General features: G+C 53.4%; 1 protein-coding gene across 5 annotated transcripts in view; it reads left to right on the forward strand.

Moving 5' to 3' along the window:
• Positions 1–21,403, forward strand: part of FSTL4 (follistatin like 4) — a 580,824-nt gene that overhangs the window by 506,243 nt on the left and 53,178 nt on the right. For all 5 annotated transcript variants that reach the window (XM_053907486.1, XM_019422002.2, XM_019422001.2 and 2 more), the window contains exon 7: positions 14,961–15,127. In XM_053907486.1, coding sequence (XP_053763461.1) covers positions 14,961–15,127 — 167 coding nt within the window. The remainder of the gene's footprint in view (positions 1–14,960; positions 15,128–21,403) is intronic.

Raw genomic sequence — 21,403 nt, forward strand, 5'->3', positions numbered from 1 at the left:
ACTGCAGGGTGTCAGTCCTGCCACCGTTAAGTCTCTGGGCCTCGGTTTCCCTGTCCTTTACATGAGGACGGCTCTGCCAGGGGCCTGAGACCCAGGGCTGCCCACCCTACAGAAATGCTGGGTGGCTTACCCGCCAGGCATCTTCTGCCAGGGGACGGCTCCCCTACATGGGGATTGCAGGCCAGTTCTCCGATTTCAGCCCAGCGAACGATGCTTTTTCTTAAGTTGCAGAAGGTAATATGTTAAACCTTTCATTTATTTGCTATCCTTATGATTCCTTGTTGGAACCTCTCCATTTTCGAGGGTTTGTGTGCTGAGGCAGCTCTGCCTCTGAGGCTCTCAGGGACCTCCTCTGGGTCCCGGGCAACGGCCACACCTGTTTCACCCTCAGACGCCAGAGCTGTATTTGCATAAGGCTGAACTCCCCCGTGAGGTGGTGCCAACACGGCCGGCAAACATGAGAAAGCCAGGACGCTGGTGGAGCATGGCAAGGAGTTCCTTTGGGTTCAAGCTAAGTGTGGGCTCTGGAAGAGAAGGCTAGAAGTCAGGTGCCGGTGGGGCTTAAATGCCAGGCAGGTGGGAGGGAAGGGGGCCTGCATGTGGAGACCTTTCCCGGGAAGAGGCTGCTGTTTCCACCAACAATGAGGTCCTATGTGGAAGCAGTCCCGAAGGAGACAAAGAGAAAACAGGGGACGCAGAGGGGCTCCGGGGGCAGTTTGGCTGTAACTGTAAAGAGAGGAGAGGTGAATGAGATTTTGGCTCATTCATCCCTAAAATGGACCGTTCACTCAGCCAGCCTGCAGCCTCCGCGTGTGCCTGGCAAGGCAGACGCTATGTCGGGCGCAGCGAGAAGCAATTTGCCGTGGGTCAAGATGTGGAGATTTCCAAACTGACAGATGGCAGAGGAGTCTTTGGAGGGGAAACCAGAGGCATTTTTCTTACCGAGATCTGTCCTTGGACAAAGCATATATTATAGGGTTCTCTCTGAAAGATAATTTAAAGAACCTACCCAAGACAAAGAGAGAGATAAATATCCTATGCAAGGAAAAGAGATTTCTCACATCCAGATATTTTGGTGCCATGCATCTTGCCTGACACAAGGAAGGTTCCAGCAAAGGCAAATGAGTTGGTTTCTGTGTCACAACTACAATGATCATAACAGCCACTCTTTTGAGGTTTTCCCCTCCCCCCTCACCTGCCTGCATCAAGACCCCACCACCACCACCGGGCGCAGCAGGCAGGTCCACCAAGGCTGGCGTTGACAGGAGAGCATGATGGCCGAGGCCCTGTGTAAGGTTTGGCCTTGTCGGGCCAGGGCAAAGGAAGAAGGGCTTCCTCTAATCCCGTGGTATAACCACTCAGGTGCGGATTCAGACAAGGCTGTATCCTCACGTGCCTACAGGCCCTGCCTAGGACGGGCCAGTGGGAAGACATGCATTGTCAATAGATAAAATATTTGAGGGCTGTACGAATCCCGTCGTTATTGCTAACGTAACTTTTGACATGTGGGGCCACTTTTGACATATGGGGCTGGATAATTCTTTATTGTGGGGACTATTCTGTGCGTTGTAGGATGTTTATTTAGTAGCATCCCTAGCTAGTAACCACACTAGACGCCAGCAGGGAAACACCACCTCCCTCAGTCCTAACAACCAAAATTATCTCCAGTCATTACCAAATGTCCCAGGGCGGGGTTTGCAAAATCGCCTTAGGTTGAGAACTGCAAACCTGTGCCAAATGGGCTTTCTCTTGTCCTTGTGCCATGAAGAGCACTTCCTCTCGTCTCCTTCTGCAGCCCCCTTCTGTTCAGAAGCACAAAGCCTCTGCCTTTTCAGACGCCAGTCCCCCCCCCACTTACTCTCTGGGGGCTCCCTGCTCTCACTCACTCAGAGGCTTTTCTTCTAAAAGCGCCCCTCCTCTCTTCTGCATCATGCATTTCTCCCTCTCCATTTGTATCTTCCCCTGGGCTCACAAACACAACACCTGGGGAAAAAAAATTCTTTCCATTTCTCTGCTCCCCTTCTTGACAGAACTCTTGTAAAGAACTCCTGTTCGCTCCCAGTCCATTCCAGAGATGACTTTATTCCCTAGTGCTCTAATGAAATTTTAGTGATTCCAAATGTCCAGGTCCCAAAGGCCCTCCCTGTCACCACAGCCTGTGATCAAACCTGAGTCCTGGTCTGACCAGAGCTCCTGACAGCACCAGACACAGGGAACCCACAGGTTCCTGCTCAGGGTCTGTATGACTCTGCTCATCCTCCTCCATGAAACCTTGGTGGGTCTCCCAGGCCTTACTTCTCAGGCCCCTCCCCTCTCCGCATAGTCCCCTGTGATGTCTCTTGGTCCCGTGGTTTTAAATATCACTTAGACATCGATGGATCCCAACATCTTATCCCTGGGCTGGACCACTCTTCTGAGCCCCAGACTCATGCAGCCAACTGCCCACCCCTCCGTCTACCAACCACCATAAAACAGAACGTGGGTTGTACCTAAAAGGTCTGCTCTTTCTCCCTCAGCCTTTCAGCAAATGGAACCAACAGCTGCCCAGTTTTTCAGGCCAAAACCCCAGTAATAATCATCCTCGATCCCTCCATCCAGTCAGTTGGCAGATCTGTTGGCCCTGCCCCCCAACATGTGTCCCAAATCCGTCTGTCTCTCAGCACCTCTGCGGCCACTGCTGTGACCCAAGCCACCAACCCCCAGACCACAGGCCCCTAACAGATCTCCCTGCTTCCTCTGCTGCCTGTTCTGTCCACCCTCCACCCATTCCTGAGTCCCAGCTGGCCCACCTCCTCCCCCAGCACCAGGCCTCCCCCAGCCAGTCACAGCAGTTTCTTGCCAGTATGTGCTCTAGGGGTGAGCACGAGACTCAAATCTGGCTAATGAAACCTGAGGGGAAGTCCGCACAGGACCTTCCTTGTCCTTACAGCTCACACACCAGGAAGAGGCCCTCCTCCCACCGTACGATGTAGTGCCTGCCTGCGATGCCCAGAACTGTCCAGTATGGCTGCACACTGTGGGCTGCGGGGCAGAAGAAAGAGAGCCCAAGGGCCTGATGACATCCTGGACACATGAATGAACCTACCCAGGGCCTCCCCCTTAGGGAGATGACAGTCTTTCCTTATCAGTCAGCCCCGTTTCCACTCAGGGTTAACGTAGTTGAAGATGTCTCAGCCTATGCACAGGTTGTCTTTACAAGCATACATCAGGGCCCTGGGTGGCTCAGTCCATTGAGCAGCTGGTGAGTTTGAGCCCCACATAGGGCTCTGTGCTGAGGGCACAGAGCCTGCTTCAGATCCTCTGTCTCCCTCTCTCTCTGCCCCTCCCCGCATCATTTTCTCTCTCTCTCTCTCTCTCTCTCTCTCTCTCTCTCAAAATAAATTAAAAAAAAGAAAAAACATAAATCAGACCAGTTGAGTCTCCTGCTTAAGATGCTCCAAGGGCTTCTCGTGCAATAAAACCCAAAGTCCCCACCATTGCCGTGAGGTCCTGCCGGCCTGGCTCCTGACCTTCAGCCTCACCTCGTACCACTGCCCCCTGAGGCCTCCTCTTTCTGTGCTTCCCTTTCCCTGCCTGTGCCCATAGCATCACCATCCAGTGAGGGGCAGGTCTCCTCCAAATTCCAGCCCTGCACCCCCTGTGCCAAGGCCCAAACCAGGCTGCTAGGGGCCAACACGCCCCCACCCCACTGACCTCCTTTCCTTCCAACAGATGGATTCACTGAGCTCTCTGCCATGTTAATACTCAGTGACCAAAACTATGGCTGCTGCTTCTCAGATGGGCCTTAAAACTAGAACACAGGGGGTTACCCAGGGGGAGGACAGAGTCTGTCTATAGTTCACCCTGGACCAGGAAGTGGTGGGCCAAGGTCCTCAGGAGGCCTGCTGGTCAGGAACAGAGGCTGTGAGCCATGTTTCCTTTAAAAAAATTTTTGTTAATGTTTTTATTTTTGAGAGAGAGAGCATGCATGAGTGGGAAAGGGGCAGAGAGAGAGGGAGACAAAGAATCGGAAGCAGGTACCAGGCTCTGAGCTGTCAGCACAAAACCTGACGCAGGGCTCAAACCCATGAACCGCGAGATCATGACCCGAGCTGAAGTCGAACGCTTAACCGACTGAGCCACCCAGGTGCCCCGAGTCATATTTCCTTTAAAAGCAGAAACTGCCAGGAGCTCCATGGGTGCTGGGAGCGGCAGAGCCCTCGGCCAGGCTCAGGGACCCCCCCAATCAGGAATTCATCAGAGCTGTGGCACACTCAGGAAGATTGGAATTGAAACAAAACAAATACACTGATGTAAGCTGTTCTCCAAAATGGCTTGCTTGTGCCTGTTTACCCAACGCAGCCATGACTTAGCGTTCTCCGGAGACTGGATAATTAAACAGAAAATGCACTATACTTATTTACGCTCTCACAAGACCCGATGGCTTCTCCCTGTTGCACGTGTGAAGCCGGGTTTATGCTCAGAGGCCGTGGCCCACACCGCAGGGTGGAGGTGGGTAAGGCACACATCAGGGTTGGGCACCCCCCCCCCCCCCAGCACCTCTGTCTGGCTTCAGCCTGCTTTGACTGCCTGCTGAACACTCCTCGGCCCTCAGGGCCGTAGGGAGAGCAGCCTGGACAATGGAGACTCCTGTCTGTCCCTCTTCCTGAGGCTTTTTAGTAACAGGAATGCAATTGTTAAGAAATCCCCTTCAAGCCTTTTTCACTGAAGGGGCCAAGGATATGATCATAGTCTACATTTCAGAGCAAATGCCTGAGGAAGGGTTAGAGGGTTATCAGTCAAGACAGAAACAGCACATCAAGGCTCCAGCCCACCCCACCTCAGGAAATATCATTGTATTATGCAAGAGGTCAAGCGAGGAGCACAGGAGGGAGTCAGTCCCGACACCCCTTTCGCAGGGTTCTTCATCTGAATGGTGACACCCCTTTCGCAGGGCTCTTCATGTGAATGGTGTCCGAGCCCCGTCCCTTCCTTTACCCTCCTTCCCCACACTCACCACCTGTCTCTCCCTCAACTACAGCCCCAGCTTCCTAAATGGGGTCTCTGCATCCTTTCCTCCCCCGCAGTGGCCCATTGGCCTGGAGTGATCCTTCTAGTATGCAAAGCAGATCACATCCCTCCCTGACTCAAAATCCTCGAATTACCTTCCGTTGCCTTAAATGAAAATCCTCAGGTCTCCGGCTAAGAAACCGTGGCCCTGCCTGTTCTGCCTGGCTGTGCAGCACCTCTCTCACTACAGGGGTGCCACACACCCCCACATTGTTCCCTGTGCTTCAGACACACTGGCCTTCTTCAGTTCCCAGAGCACTGTAAGCCCCGTCCTACCTCAGGGCCTTTGCATGAGCTGTGTCTCCGACTACGTTGCCCTCCTATTCTTGGTCTCTCTGGTTTCTCCTCTCAGGGATATCCACTGAAATGGCTCCCACCCAGACTTCTCCCACCACTCCCACTCACATCTTATTAGGCCTCCTTGCTCTTCTCTCTCTTGGCATCCTTCCTTCCCAGGCACAGCACATATTATCCTGGGTCATTTATTTACATATTCTCTCCCAGCCTACCGCGAAACCCCTCTCCCTTGGACACTAATAGCGAAAGCAGTAGAAACAGCTGTGGGAGGAGAGAATAAGGTCTCTGGACAGAAGCTGTTTCGAGGATTGGAACAGGAGTCGGATCTCCTCCTGTCAGAGGATTTTGAGGGTTCCTGACCTGAATGACAACCTCTCCAAGGCCCCTTCCACATCTCATGACAATTTCTTCTGTGGAAATACATTAACTTACATTTCTTTGTGTTCTGAAGGGGTGTATTAGGTCCTCAACACCAAATGCTGTAGAGACCCAACATCTTAGTAGCATGATGGAGTGAAGACCGATTTCTCATGCTCATCAGATCTGGTGGGCTCAGGCAGCAACAAAGAGACTGTGTTATTTGCTTTCACAAAATGCACGACCACATGATCTCCGTGAGAGAAGAGAGTGTGGGTAATGACTGCATGAATCAGAGCGCTCCAGAGAACCAGAAACCAACAGGATGCATGGATGGATGCATGGATGCATGGAGAAAGACAGTATTATAAAGAATTGGCTCACAAGATTGTGGAGGCTAACATCCCAGCATCTGCAATTGGTGAACTGGAGACCCAGAAGAGCCGGTGCGTTAAGGCCCAGTCTAAAAGCCAGAAGGCTCAAGACCCAGGAAAAGAAAATACTTCAGTTCAAGTCCAAAGGCAGGAAAAGACCCATGTCCCATCTTGAAGGCAGTCAGGGAGAAGGAACTCAAAACACTAAGCACTAATACTAGTAATAGTAAATGAATATAAGAACACTCAGTCTTTTTGTTCTACTTAGGTCTTCATTTGATTGGATGAGGCCCATGGACCTTAGGAAGGGCAGTCTGCTTTAGTCAGTCTACTGATTCAAATGCTAATTTCAACCAGAAACATTCTCACAGACACATCCAGAATGTTTAACCAACTCTCTGGGTTTCCCATGGCCCAATCATGTGATACAGTTAGCCATCACAGTTATTTGGGGGGTTGCTTGATGAAGCATGTTCACATCCCTCTGGTCAGAACCATGGGGTGCCTGGGTGGCTCAGTCAGTTAAGCGTCCAACTTCACATGAGCTCATAGCTCATGAGTTCGAGCCTTGTGTCGGGCTCTGTGCTGACAGCTCGGAGCCTGGAGCCTGCTTCACATTCTGTGTCTCCCTCTCTCTCTGCCCCACCCCCACTCATGCTCTGTCTCTCTCTCCTTCAAAAATAAATAAACATTTTGGGGCGCCTGGGTGGCTCAGTTGGTTGAGCGTCCGACTTCGGCTCAGATCATGATCTCATAGTTCATGAGTTCGAGCCCCGTGTCGGGCTCTGTGCTGTCAGCTCAGAGCCTGGGGCCTGCTTCAGATTCTGTGTGTCCCTCTCTCTCTGCCCCTCCCCCACTCTGTCTCCCTCTCTCTTAAAAATAAATAAACATTAATTAAAAAGAAAAAAAAGGAGAAGGTCACATCACACAGGGGCTCCTTGGGAATGAGTCATGGGTCTGTCTCCTGCTCTGGGCACACAGGAAGGGCTCTACCAAGAGAGGGCAGTCACGCTGTGCAGGAGCCAAGGTCTCTCCATGGGTGTCTGTGGGCAGGCTTCAGGTACCTTCTCTCCCCACCCCACTCCTAACACTTGTCCTCCCTGCTACGCCACAAGCTCCAGGTTAGCGGGCACTGAGCCTATTCTGCTTGCCGGTATGTTCCCACTATATCCTGGCACATAGTAGGTGCTCAATAAACAATTATTGACTGAGCACCACCCGAATGATTCACTTGCTTAAAACTACTTATCAAGTCCCTTCTTTGTGCCAGGGATTATATTAGGCCCTCTGAGGATCCAAAAGAGATAATAGAGGTATGATCTTTGTCTGCAGCTTACCAAGGTGTTTGTTTACACCCAAGAGCAGAGTTAATAACTAAACTGTAAACAGTGGTTGCAGCAACACCAAGCAATGTAAGTCAATTGAAAAAGTAAATTACCCACAGATCTGCCGGTAATTAACAAGTTTATTGCCATCCCCAAAATTAAGCAAGCAGGAGGGGATATGACAATGACAGAAAAATTGAATCAGATTATGCCTGAAGAAACAGGATATTTTGGACGCATGCAGGTCTGGCCGGTCCAGAGCCACCTGTGCAGGCCAGACATGCTCCAGTGCTCAAAATGTGCATGTCAGAATGAAAGGCCCTAAATAGGCAACCAGCTCCCAGGCCCCGGCCACACAGTTTCAGCAGATTCGGGCAAAGAGCTCCGAGCAGCAGGCTCTGGTGGAGGGAAACAGAGGACACAGCACCCCAGAGCACCTTCCCACAGGGCAAGCCAAAACAGCCCTACCCTGTACACGCCTGGTGAAGCTATCCGGTCCAGGAGGTGCTGAGATGTTGCCTGTCCCCTACGCGTTCAGGAGACATGGGGTATGCACCCTCTCCCTTTGTTTCTGTTCCACCCCCCCACTTCACGGTGTGACCCTGGTCTCAGGAATGAGACCAGGTCAACAGAGTTTGCCAAACAGGTGCCACACCTACTGTGGTGGCTCCCAGGTCACCTGAGGGGCTCTTACCAGAAGCACATTATTTTACGAGGAGAACAGGGTGAGAAGAAGCTGCAGCTACAGAGATGTGTCTAAGCGCCTGGCCGGGGGTCTCTCCAGGTTATCCTGATTCCCAAGTAGGCTTCTGAGCCTGGGTTGGCCTTTCGAGGGTATTTCGACATGCAGGCAGGTTGATTGAGCTTTTGACAGAGTCTTTCCACCAAGAGCATCATTTGAAAAATGGCAAAAGTCCAGGTAGGAATGTGTTCCATTAGTGCATTTCTAACATAAGAAAACGAACGCGGACTTGACAATAATTCGAGAAATTTAATTTCTGTTGCTGTGAAGCACCAGAATCCTGCTTGAGAGGGTGCTGATGGTTTTATGAGTGTCTCATCGAGTTCAAGTCAGTGTGAGAAATAGCGCCTGTGATTAAGGAAAAGCTGTAATAGGAACTAAAACCCAATTCTCCAGAGACTGAAATTTTATGGCCGCCTGCCTTCGGGAAGGGTGTTAGCCTTGCTTATGGTGGGCCCATTAATCCCCTGTGGACTTCTCTTCTCTCCAGGCTCCAAGGAACAGGGAGAGCCTGTGTGCAGGGAGGAGGCTGAGGGCTGGTGTCCACAGCGCCTTGTGTCTGGGCAGCCAGGTGTTTTACTGCTCTGGTTGGAAGGACCTAGAGAGCCAGGCAGGTGTTTCCCCAGAAGACTGCTGTCAGCCGGACTTGGCCTCAAGCCCACCTACTGTGTGCCAGGCACCGTGCTAGGCGCCAGGGCACCAAACAGCCCTGGGTTCACACTGCTGGACACGCGCCTAGTTAGTACACCGGGAAGGTCTGTCCTGTGCTAACCAAGCCATGATGGTGTCGACGGTGATTTCAATGCGACCTGTGCCACCTCATCCATGGGAAAACAAGGGGAAGCCACGGATAGCAGAAGGCCTGGCCCATAGGGAGGTAGATGTCCCAGGGTGTGAGGAACCCCCCACTGCCTTCCCCTCCCGTGATTCCCTACCAGCCAGCCCTCCAGGGCCAGCTCTTTTTTTTTGTCTGTTTATTTATTTTGAGAGAGAGAGAGTGCACACGTGCACCCGCGCAAGTGGGGGAGGGGCAGAGAGAGAGAGAGAATCCGAAGCAGCCTCTATGCCCTGCGCAGAGCCTAACACAGGGCTCAATCTCATGACCCTGGGATTGTGACCTGAGCCAAAATCAAGGGTCAGACGCTCAACCGACTGAGCCACTCAGGCACCTGTCAGGTGCCAGTTCTTACAGCAGGGACATCATCTCTCTGTGGGTGCCTTTCCCCAGCTGTGCCAGATGAGCTCCCCCTGGGCCCCTCGGACCCACAGCCCAGCCCTCCTTCACTGCCTCCACGCACTCTGGGCATGGGGCAGATCTTGTTGCCTGGGCCCCCAGAAACCTTGGCAACCTTCCCAAAGAGTAGCCCTTGGGACCGCAGGTGGTGAGGCGTGTGGGAGCGGCAGAGCCACAGCCAGCAGCCGGAAAGATCCCTGGGCGGCCCCCGTGCAGGCCGCTGCCCCGGAGGGCTCCTTCACTTCCCTCTCGTGTAACTCTTGGCTCCACAGAGCAGAGTGCAGGTCTGAGCGTAGCTGGGTCCCCTCCTGTACGCGTGTGCCCGGGCAGGAGTGGTAGGTGTGTGGTCACTGAACACCGACGAGAGCCAGCTCCACAAATTGCAGGCTGCCTGGTCCTCCTCTCGTCCCCATCGCAATGTGAGGCTCAAGAGGACCATGGAGTCCCCTGTGCTGGGCCATGGCACTACTACCAACCTGTCCCCCCATAGCTCTCCCAGAGAAGGGCAGGGTCACGGACAGGCTGCAGCAGAATTCTGCTGATTCTGTCTCCACAATGTCGTCACCGTGCACCATGACGAGACTCCAGGGGGAGGCCGGGAAAGGGCAGAGGCAAGACGAGGCCCTCTCTGCATCTCTCTAGCAGTCATAGGGTATCGATCTGTCCAACACACATATGTCCTTTCTGTCGGGACATGTGTTCCCACCTCAGCACACCCAGCAACCGGTCCTGCGGTGGCCACAGGGTGCAGGCCTCGCGTGTCGGTCAGTCCTGTGACTGCGTGGTACTCCACCCACCTGGCCCCGGGGATCGCTTCGTGCAACAACCCAGGAGGCAAGTCTGACGATCACAGTTCTCTCCAATGCCTGTTTCCAGGCCTCTCGGGAAATATTGGGTCCCTTCCTCTGGGATCCCATGCACAGGGACACTGTGAGTGTGGGGCCACCACTGGGCATCTTGCAGCCAAATGGAGAGTGCCTTGTTGGGAACCCCAGATGTCTACTGCCTCCTCCATCTGCCTTAGATTTCCCAGTTATGAGAACCAAGACCACCCTCCTTTCTTTTTCCTGATAAATTTCAGCAGGATGGTGTCTTCCAATCTTCAACAAATACCTAAATGTCCATTTATGTTAAACTTTAAGTGGCACCTGGGTGTCTCAGTCGGTTAAGCGTCCGACTTTGGCTCAGGTCATGATCTCACGGTCCGTGAGTTCAAGCCCCACATCGGCCTCTGTGCTGACAGCTCAGAACCTGGAGCCTGCTTTGGATTCTGTGTCTCCCTCTCTCTATGCTCCACCCCCGCTCACACCCTTTCTCTCTCTCTCAAAAATAATAAATATACACTAAATAAATATATAAATAAAACCTCAAGATCCCAGAAACATCCCATAAGTTCATCTCTAGGGGCCGAGAGGGCAAGGGTCTCAGAATAGACAAATGGGATAGGCACCAGTGGGCACCATGGTGGTAACGTGGGAGGAGAATGGGGGGCGGGTCAGGGACTGTTCTGACTTCTGTGGTGGTGGAGGCTGTGGGCGGCTTTTGAGCAGGGCTATGACCTACCTTGTGCTCATGAGAACAGGGAAGATCTGGAGGGGTGAGCACACAGGAGGCTGTTGGCATCTGGGGTGGAGAGGAAGGCAAGGATTCAGGGGGCATCCTGAGGGAAGCCACTTTGGGCTTGGCAACCGTTCGTGTTACTTGTACCCCTGCGGGCACGTAGGCCAAGAGCAGAGACAGATGGCCCTGGGGGGCAAGGAAGACACAGCTGGACAGCGCCTGGCAGAAGGGGGACGTCCACTTAGAACAATGTACTCAGCGCCCCAGACCTCAAAGCAAGATGGGTCCACAGAACCCTCCCAGCCCCAGCCCTCATTTTAGTGATGTCTGATCCGAGTCTGACAGGAAGGGACCTGCCCAAGGCTACTTGGCATGTCACCAGCAGAGCCAGGCCTGAAGGCCAGATGTCCAGAGCCACAGTCCAGAATCTGCTCTGCTCACTCGAGCCGCAGCCGGTGATTGATGCCTCATTTTTCCCCCTGGGAAACGACCATGGGAGGTCGCTTAGCAGGGACGTGGGGCCTGCCCGGGGAGGGTGTGTTGAACAGTAAATAATTGGGAGTAAGGGCAGAAGGAGAGCTTCGGTTGCAATAAATCTTTTCAGAATTTTTAAACCAGTCAGGGAATATTGACATGAATTAAATCCAATAAAACATTCATTTAATTAAACTTTAAGTGATCCAAATATTTGCTGTTTGGTTAATATTTGTGTAGCTGACAGGAGCAGAATTATGATGGTTCTGTCAGTACTCACGCATTCTAATTTTGCATGAGCCTTTCCTACACAAAGTGCACATTTTCACACACACAAGTGATCAGCGAAATCACTCCGGAAGGATGCCGGAACCAATCATCCCAGCGGCCGTCCCACTTGGGGTTTTGCTTTTTGTTTGTTTGGTTTTAGCCTGGGTGGCTCAGTCAGTTAAGCGTCCGACTCTTGGTTTCGGCTCAGATCATGATCTCACGGTTTTGTGGGTTCGAGCCCCACGTCGGGCTCTGCCTGTCAACATGAGGCCCACTTGGGATTCTCTCTCTCCCTGTCTCTCTGTCCCTCCCTTGTGCCGTCTCTGTCTCTCTCAAAACAAATAAATAAACTTAAAAAAAAAAATCTATGACTTTGGGGCCACGCGGAGGATCCTACATTGCACATAGGTCTTACATTCCAAATGAGACCCCAGCCAACCAGAATACCTCACCTCCCCATCCCCCCCTCCAGACTCTCCCTTTCCATCCACCCAGACAGTCCCCCCATCTTTTAAGGCAGCAGTTGTCAGGCCTCAGGGTACCACGGACACCCCAGGGGTGCTTGCTAAAACCAGAATGCCCACCTGCCAACAGAGAGTCTTGTCAGCCTGGGGTGGAGGGGCAGGAATCTGCGTTTCTATCATTTGCGCCCCAGATGTGATGCCGATGGTAGGGGGACCACATCTGGAGAAGAGGAGCCCTGAAGCCCAGGGCGGCCCCGCTTCCTCCAGGGGATGATGCCTGAGTGCCCAGTTCGTCTTTCCCTTGTAATTTGACTAGCATTCCAACGTACAGAGAAGCTGTAGGTTCCTTTGGTAACATACCCAGCTTATTCGCAAGCCCCACCCACCGCCGTTGGGCAGGAAATAGAACCGAATGTTCAATGCATTGTAAGGCTTAGTCTGAGCGGGCCATTCTAATAGTCCACATTAAGTAATGCTCTAAGAAAAATACCTCCGGCCTCCAGTCCCCAGCCGGCATCCTTAGCTGCTTCTGAACCCCAAGCTGACTTCTGACTGTGGACAGAAACATGCCGCTGTCCTAGGCCACCTTCGGTCCCCCCATGCAGACCCCCAATTGCCCTGTCTCAGGTTCTCTTGGCTGAGGTCAGCCCAGGTTCTCCTCGTGGTCTGGGGTCTGATGTCCCCCCAGAACTTGGCCTCCAGCAGCCCCGCTGGCACTACGCACCCTTGGAGGTTCCAGGGACATTTCCTTAGGGCCTCAGTCTGGCAGTCCAGCACAATCTTCAGGCACAGAAGTACACAGCACCTTATGGCCCAGCCAGCATGTGGCCAGGAACCTTTGGACCTCTCCACACCACTAGAGAGCCAAAGGGGCCTTGGCAGATAAACCGGGCTCTGGCTCTGTGCCATATGTTGTGCTCACCCCGAGGTGGGGGGTAGAAAGGAGGAGGCTTTAGCCCCCTTCCAGAGCCCCCTCACCTACATGCCAACAGGCACACCCTTCTCACCAGCTCCCTATTCTCACAATGCCCTGGGACAAGGAGGGGACGTTCCATACCCCTTCCTGTTTCCACAGAGCCTTGTGGCCAGGGAGCTTCGCGGGTCACTCGATGAGGAGAGGTACCTCCTTCTACACTCAGGGCAACTCTGGGTTCTGAGTCCTGAGGGCCAGCACAGCGCAGAAAGAGTCAAACCATTGTAGCAAGTCTTCCCTCTCTCTCCCTCTCTCTGTCCCCTCTGAATCTCCAGAGCCTGGGTCTTGCTATAGAGTACGAGTGCCTTCTCTCTCCTGCCCTGAGCAATGAGCCTCATGACTCCAAGGTGGGAGGGCAGCAAACAGGACGTGATTTAAGAGGGGACTTGAAATGCATCACTTTAATGTTTGTAAAATATTATGCCGGTTGCATCTACATCAATCACTCGGTGCTTATCTTTCCCCGTGCGGCTCCTTCCCTGGGAGTCACATTTTTCCTGTGCATGGGTGTCCCCTCTCCACTGGCCTGTTGACTCCTTTCCTTCCCATTTCCATTTTCTCCATTTTTCATCCATCCATCCATCCATCCAACAAGCACTGATTAAGCACCTAGTGTATATCTTGTTCATCTTCATGGGCTCAGGGCCGGGCCACTGCTTGCTTGTGGCAGGGAAAGGGCTTTGCTACTCACGATCTACCCTGACTGCACTTGCTGTCGGTTCACCTGCTTTGCAGGACATCACACCTGTCTCGGGTTTCACTCCCACCGCCCCCACCTTCTCCTCCCCACACACATTGGCAAGAGGGCACTAGCACAGACATGCTGCCTGGTCACAGCTCAAAAGGGTCCCACCGAGTCAGCTCCCAGCTCTGTGCCTTGCTCCACACCTGGCAAAGGGCCCCAACATTTTTGCTGGCATCCCAGAATAAACACAGATGGCTCCCCAGAGCCAGCCAGCCTGCCTCCCTCAGCTCATGCCCCCTCTGGCTGCTGCCCCAAGTGCCCTGAGTTGTAGCTCTGGGGGAGCAGTAGGGAGGAGGCAGTCCTGTCAGTGGGCTGCTGACTCTCCCTCCAAGCCTGATCCCATTTTGGTATGTGAACAGCCTGAGTCTGATGAATTTTCTCATAAATCCTGAAAATTTCTAAAAGCCTGTGATTGCAAGCAAATATTTTAGGCCCTTCCCATTTGCCTAAAGAATGATCAGTCTTAATGCCAGTTATCAAGTATAAAATGGCACGATTAATAATTTGTACGGCCTGAAGTGCGCTTCGAAAAATTAAAGGCTACAGTGCATGGTTGCTGAACGGCAATCCAAATCCAAGTTCAAAGAATCCTCAGACAGAAACAAACCTTCAAAGGTCAGCCAGTTCGTTCCCCAGACTTCAGACACTGCAACCTTTAAATTGCCCCCAGATGGATGAGAAACCTGTCAGCTCAGCCAGCAGACCTTGACTGCACTAAGCAAGGCCCAGACTTCATGAGGCCCAGGAGCACAGAGCAGGGTGTCCGCGGCACATCTGGCTCTCTGGCCTCTGCGTGACAGCCCACGTTCTCGGCTCGGCTCAGCTCATAAATCCGTTGCCCAAATGGTTTCCTTGCACCAGCTATGGCTCCTGACTTCTTCTGATTCACAGAGCCCTTTGAACATTTCACAGAAGTCACAGCCTCTCTCCCACGAGGAGCGTCCATCTGTACACTTAGCACATTGTAGACAGTTTCCAGGGAGCCGCAAAGCCTCCCGGCCGCTGCCCTGCAGGAAATCCCTGTAACCATTGGCCTTTGAGTGAGAACTCCGCCCACTGGCTGTGCGTCTGATGACTTTCTCCTTTTCCCCTGCAGAGGTGGTTCAGCTTACCCTCGCCCCTGAGGATAGGGTCAGCGTGGCCACAGTGACCGTGGGGCTGAGCACGGTGCTGACCTGCGCCATCCGCGGAGACCTGCGACCACCCATCGTCTGGAAGCGCAATGGGCTTACCCTCAACTTCGTGGCCTTGGAAGACATCAATGTAAGTCTCTAGGCTCCGACCCTGAACGCAGACCCGCCCCAGGGACGTAACCTGCAAACTGCCTGTGGCAGTGGCACGGCCAGAGGGTTTCCTTAACGTCCCATGTTTGATGCCTTTCAAGCCTGTTGTCTGATAGCCAGAGGGACCAAAAAAATCCAAGTTGCACCATGCAGAGGATAGACTGCATGTTAACTGCAAGCCTGCTCGCCAGATCCACAATAGGAAAGGGGCGTACTGACTGGGGAGGCACGGTGGGCAGGGCGGGAGGACTTGGTGCAGGCTGCAGCAGCGAAATTGGGCGGCAGGCGTGGGATTGGGAGGGGAGAGGTGCAGACTGCCTGAGGGAGCCCACCGCGAGGAAGGACCACGGGCCCACAGAGCAAGCACGTGGCCAGGGTGCGGGGAGGGCAATTGGCTGGAAGAGCCAGGAAAGACTGGAGACCTCACAGCTGAGCAGGATGCAGACGGTGGGGGCAAGAGGGAACGGGGATTCCCTCTGGAGGGCAGAGGTGAACCACCAGGCTGGGTTGGCTGGAGGGCAGGGACCCCATCAGGCCAGAGTGGCCTGCCCTGGGAGCCTCGTTGGCTGGATGCGGGTATGTGGATTTGATGAGGTGAGCAGAAGAGAGAGCAGCTGAGCACACACAGCCTACCGTGACCTGCAGGGATGCTTCTGTACTGTGAGGGCCCATGCACCTGGGCCGGGCTCCTGGTGTCACCCCCAAACCAGCCTCATGACTTTGAGCAACTTCTTACACCAATCCTATCTCTTAGAAAAACAGCCTTAGCAGCACCTCCCTTCCATTGGACGTGAAGAACAAAGGGAGTAATTCAAGTATTTTTATGGGCCCAGGTTTGGCCCCAGGAGTGAGGCGGCTTCCCAGAAGTTCACTGAGAAGACAGTGACGTCATCCATGGAGGGCACTGCCAGGACAGCTACAGTAACAGGAATACAAGTTTCAGGCAGAAGAGGGGGCAGTCAGGACAGGCTCAGGACAGGCGAGCTGGCCCAGAATGGGATGCTTGGCCCAGAGAAGGAAGACCTTGTGGTCTTGAGTGGTGAGTTCTGGGTAACTTCGCTGAGGTGGTGAGGGAGGTACTAACGCAGCAGGAGCCAGGCTGGGCTGTGTGACCCCATGAGCTCAACAAGCACAAAGGGCCAGGGTGCTCCCCTAAAAGAGACCAGTTTGGACTGCTGAGATGGAACACCATTACGGCCATCCTAGCGGCCCCGAAACAGAGTGAGCCATCAAGGAAGCAGTGAGGTCCCCATTACCAGAGGCATGCAAACTCAAGCAAGACCGTGGTCAGCAATGCTAGTAGCCACACAAGGGCAGCTAAACCCCATGACCATGAAGATTCTTTGCAACTCTGAGACTGCTTTGTGGGGAGAGAGCCCAGCCTAAAATTCTGTAGAAACCAGGTTGGGACTCTGCTCTCACTAGGCCCTTTAGCTCCACCCTGAAGATCACGGGGAAGCAGATGGGCAGAGGGCCGGTCACCGTGGAGGTCCTGTCTTGGGCACAGCCTGGCATGGAACACCCTTCTCCCACTCTTGTCGTGTGGGTCAGGATTATTTCCTTGCAGCTTCCCCGCGGTGCTACCAACACCACCCTGCTGGGTGCTTGATAGACAGAGGCTGAGTGGGCAGAGTCCTTTGTCGTCCAAGCCTGAGATGCCCAGGCCTTGTCTGAGATCTTAGCAAGGAGAGGTACTGTCCTGTTTACAAAGATTTGGGGAGGGTGTGTTTTGGGGTTCACAGGTCTGTGTGTGCAAAATCTCTCAAGGCAGGGCATCAGCTTTAAACTGAGTTTGGCCAGTGGTGATTAATTCCAAAGTAGGACGGGCCTGCCTGTGTCTGTCTGAACATCCATGTGCATTACTTGATGATCTATTTAAAGACACCAGAAATAAAGGTGGAGGCAGAACTCCTCTTAATGCACTTGCCATCGGTTAATTAAATTACTTTGAGTGTTTTTCCCCTCCCTCGAACATGCCTCCAGCATCAACTCAATTGCATTTCTACTTTTCACAGTGAGGTTAGCAATTTGGGTTAATTGTGGGTGCAACTGGAGATTAATGGCCTCTTATTACCTCCCTGGAAACACTTGCTGCTTGTGGTCAAGTCAGCAGCCCACAAACAGGCAAGGCCCTGTGCTGCCCAGAAACCCCCACGGGAGGGTGCAGGGCACATCAGCCCCACAAGGATGCCCACCCGATGCATGCAGCCACACCAACACACACACACACACACACACACACAAAAACACACACTTCCCTTCACCTCAGGAGGGAAGGGAGGCACAGGCCCTGCTAGTGAATAGCACAGGCACTAAGGTCAAAGGGACCCCAGTTTAAGCCTCAGCTCCACCACATACTAGTTGAGTGACCTTGGAAAGGTCACTTGACTTCTCAAAGCCTCAGTTTCTTCCTCTGTTAAATGGGGATAATTAATAGCTTCTGCCTCATAGGGTTATAGTGAGGATGAAAAGACACATGTGATGTGTTCATATGCAGCATCCCATACTAACTATGATCACTGTCCTTACCATTATTACTATCACTGATATTGCTACCATCGTTATTATTATTGCTGCTGCTGCTGCCAAACAACATTCTCAGCACCTTGCAGCCCGAGTCCCCGATGTCAGCCCACGGTAGCCCAATGAGTCTCCCCAGGCAGGGAGATACGACCCTGAGGTGTCCACATCAGCCTGGGACACAGTGACATTTGCCTCCAGTACATCCGGAGCAGCCCTGGGTGAGCTGTTGAACTTCTCTGAGCCTGTGGAGAAATGAGGATGACAGTGTCCGCCTGAGATGGGCATTTTCAGGCTGAACGTATGTGTGAAGTGCCTAGCCCGGTGCCCGGCACACAGCAGGTGTTCATAAGTGGCAGCCCCACCTGGAGACAGTGATGACAGCAGCCGTCCGAGGAAATCAAGCCAGGGATGGATAGAGCCAGGGCATCAGGATTCACGGGGCATTTTTAAAGCAAGAACTGGTCAGGGAAGAACACGCTGGGGGTAGGCGGGTGGGGCCGGGCAGCCCCGTTGGAACAAAGATTGGGGATTAAGGTGTTCTAGAGTTCTCAGCCTGTGGCATGCCCATGCCCACACCCACCCCCGTCCACTGCAGCCAGAGATGAAACGCCATCGCCGGCTGTAATTAGCGCCTGGCACGGAGCACCGCACCTGCGAAACCCAAGGCAGGCAGATGAGAGAGCTCCGAGGGGTGTGGGCCTCCTTTCTTTGTCATTTGTACGAGACATCTTGATTGGCAACAAAATATTAATCACTTTTTCACTACTCTCTTAATGAGAACCTTTCATGGGCAACAAAATATTAATTTGTCTTGTCTTATCTGTTAAGAATTCTGTTAATGAATTCAGTCACAGAGCTATTACAGAATGCCATCCTAATGACACATGTAATTAAACTTTTCTGACTTGCAAACATCAAGGATGCCTCGAGCATCAGAATAATATTTGATCAGAAAGTAAATGTACCCCTTAGCCTGGAGCCAAGTGAGAAGGAGCCTCTCGGATTCCCCCGTGAGCACTGTCACTGTCAGGAGCACTCACGAGTCACCCGATGTGTATGGCCGTCCAGATGGCGTACGTGGGGAATCATCCCCTGGATTCACTAAGCGCTGGCGATTCGCAAGCCCTGTACCAGGGTGTAGAGCAAGGACACTCTCCGCAGCCTCCAGGGGGACGCTGTATCCACAAGCACAGAATTACAACACAGCATGGCCCGTTCTATATTAGGAGGAGGGGGCCAGTTCTGGGGGCCCGAGGAAGGAGAATTTCTGGCTTCAGGGGGCAGGGATAAGCAAGGGAGAGGTCTAAAGTGACAGGATGGGGCCAGAACCTGACAGGTTTGGAATATTAACATAAAGGATCATGGCCTGTGGGAACAACAGGTTTTTACTCGGGTATTGACATGGTCAGACGTCTGTCCTGCAGCAGACCTGAGCCCCTTCTGGCCTCAGACTACATAGGCAACCAAGGAGGACCCCCAATACATCGGACCCAGAAACAATAGGAGCCCACTGGCTGGGGTCGGGGAGGGGTCTTCCTCCTCGGTAACCTCCCTAGGGGAGCAGCACCCCTGGCTGTGCAGGGCTCCCGGCTAAGCGCCGTCCCCTCTACTTCTCAAGGCTGCCGGAAGGTCAGCATGGACCTGGTGCACCCCCTGGCCCTGCCTGAGCCACCCCTTTGCAGGAGGCCTCAGCTTCACTGCAGCCCAGGGCATGAGGGATCCTGTCTCAGCTGCACCTGGCAAAACAACCTCCCCACCACCCCGCCTCCGAGGAGAGGGCAGCACAGGGACCAAGGGCGCAAAGTCCCCAAAGACGGGCAGCAGCACCAGGAATTCTGCTGCACCTCCAGGCAAGGGGGCCTCTGGCTTATGCCTCCTCCTGCTTGTCAGATGAGAAATCATTAGTTTCTATTGAAGCGCATATTCCCTAGAGCTAACGAAAAACCACCTGAAATTTACTTCCTGGCCAACCGCTGGTTTGTGTAGTAAGGCAGCTGTGAGTCCCGGTGCCTTCAGACCTGGCCCTGTGGTCTCCCACCTGGGTCCCAACCCTCAAGGATCCATGGCCCACTGCCCCACCTCAGCAGCACCAGGGACTTGAGGGTGGGTCCAGGCACAGCAGCTCTGCCTGTCCTGGCTTTGGGCCCCAGCTTGAACTCCGAGCTGCCGTCCAGGAGTGTGCCCATGCTGCTGTGATAGAGGACAAGCCCTCATCCCACAGGCTCTTCCAGTGTGAGCCTGTGGTCAGCCCACCCTGGCCTGTCGCCCTGCTCTGCCCAGGTAACACATAGTCACATAGGGGAAGGGCACTCCCTTAGTCCGGCGCTGTACCCTGAGCCCACAGGGGAAGCTTGTCCTCAAGCAGTAAGATGCCTGTCACGGCAGCTATCCAAACAGACGGGACCAACGAGGCGCGTGTGGTCATACAGTCCTGTGATACGACAGGGATCTGTGGGTCATGGGAATCCCACAGAGAAGCCAGGGCCACCCCTGACCACACCTAGCCCCTGGCTTTTGCACCTGGGCCACAGAGCCTAGGCCATCCCCAGTGAGCCAACCCCCAGCCCCCGTCTCCTCAGGGCTCACCGCCAGGCTCTGGGGGCCCATCTCAGAGGCATATCCATGCACTCCCTCCCCCACCCTGACCTCCATCCTAGGTATTCTGGGGGTGGAGAGGGAAAGGCTGACTCACTTTCTGCAAGAACTGAATGTGCAAAGCCATTCCGGGCCTCGGCCTTCTGCCCAGACTGTGCAGCAAATCACTCAGCATGAAGTGAAGTGAATGTCCCCAAAGCTAGTCTGCACGTCCTGCCTCAACAGTGTCACCTGCCCTCCCCTCATAACTGTCTTCCTCCCTGTCCCTTATGATACTGAGGGACAGGAGACCTGCCCGTGAGGGGAGCAGAAGCAGGAAGATGACATCAGCAAAGTCACACTGCTGAATCCTTCCTAGGGTCAGTGCTGGAGTCCTAACCCGTTTCCAGGGAGACCCAGGTTTAATGCCGGCCCTTTCACAAGTATGGTCTCATTGACTCTTCGCCCCAAGTCCATGAAGGAAATGGGGTGAAGCAACTCACAGGGCTCTGCACTTGCAGGGCCGGAAGTCAGCCTTGCTCTGGGGACACAACACCCAGCACCCAGCCTTGCCAAGGCCTCCCTCTGGGGCTGGATGGCCCTGCCTCCTGTCCAGCAGTACCCACTGTGGTGCCCAGGGCCCCAGCGGCATGTGTCCATCCTAAATGTGAGCCCACATGCACGACACTGCAGGGTTTCATTAGCCCACTGGGCTCTGCCCCAGCCATAGCAGGGGCTGGAAGGCTCTGAGTGCGGCACGCAGAACTGCTTGGTCAGGAGACTCTCAGGAGGAGCAAACATGTTTCTCTTGTATTCAGCTTTTTAAAAAGCGGGGGGGGGGGGGGGGGGGGGCTATAACAGACCCAGTATATCTCAAACGACTTGAAAGAGCCACTCTTTTCTTTCACTGAATCTTGCTATTTGGGGCTTTCAAATGTCGGTAGGCGGAGTACAGTGATAAAAGCAAAAAAACAAAACCCATTAGAAGAAAGTATTTGTGGCAGTGTTTGAAGGATGTGTTAAAAGGTTCGCTTTTTTTCCCATGCCTAAATGGTGTAAAACCAGGAACAAATAACTCTAATGAAGCATATGCTCTCAGCCAGCTCTGCTTTGGAAGTAAGTTATTAAAAAGACCAAAAGAGAATGATTTAGGAGCTCA

Source organism: Panthera pardus, unplaced genomic scaffold, assembly GCF_024362965.1.
Source record: "Panthera pardus isolate Hobbes unplaced genomic scaffold, ASM2436296v1 HiC_scaffold_2, whole genome shotgun sequence".
NCBI lineage: Eukaryota > Metazoa > Chordata > Mammalia > Carnivora > Felidae > Panthera > Panthera pardus.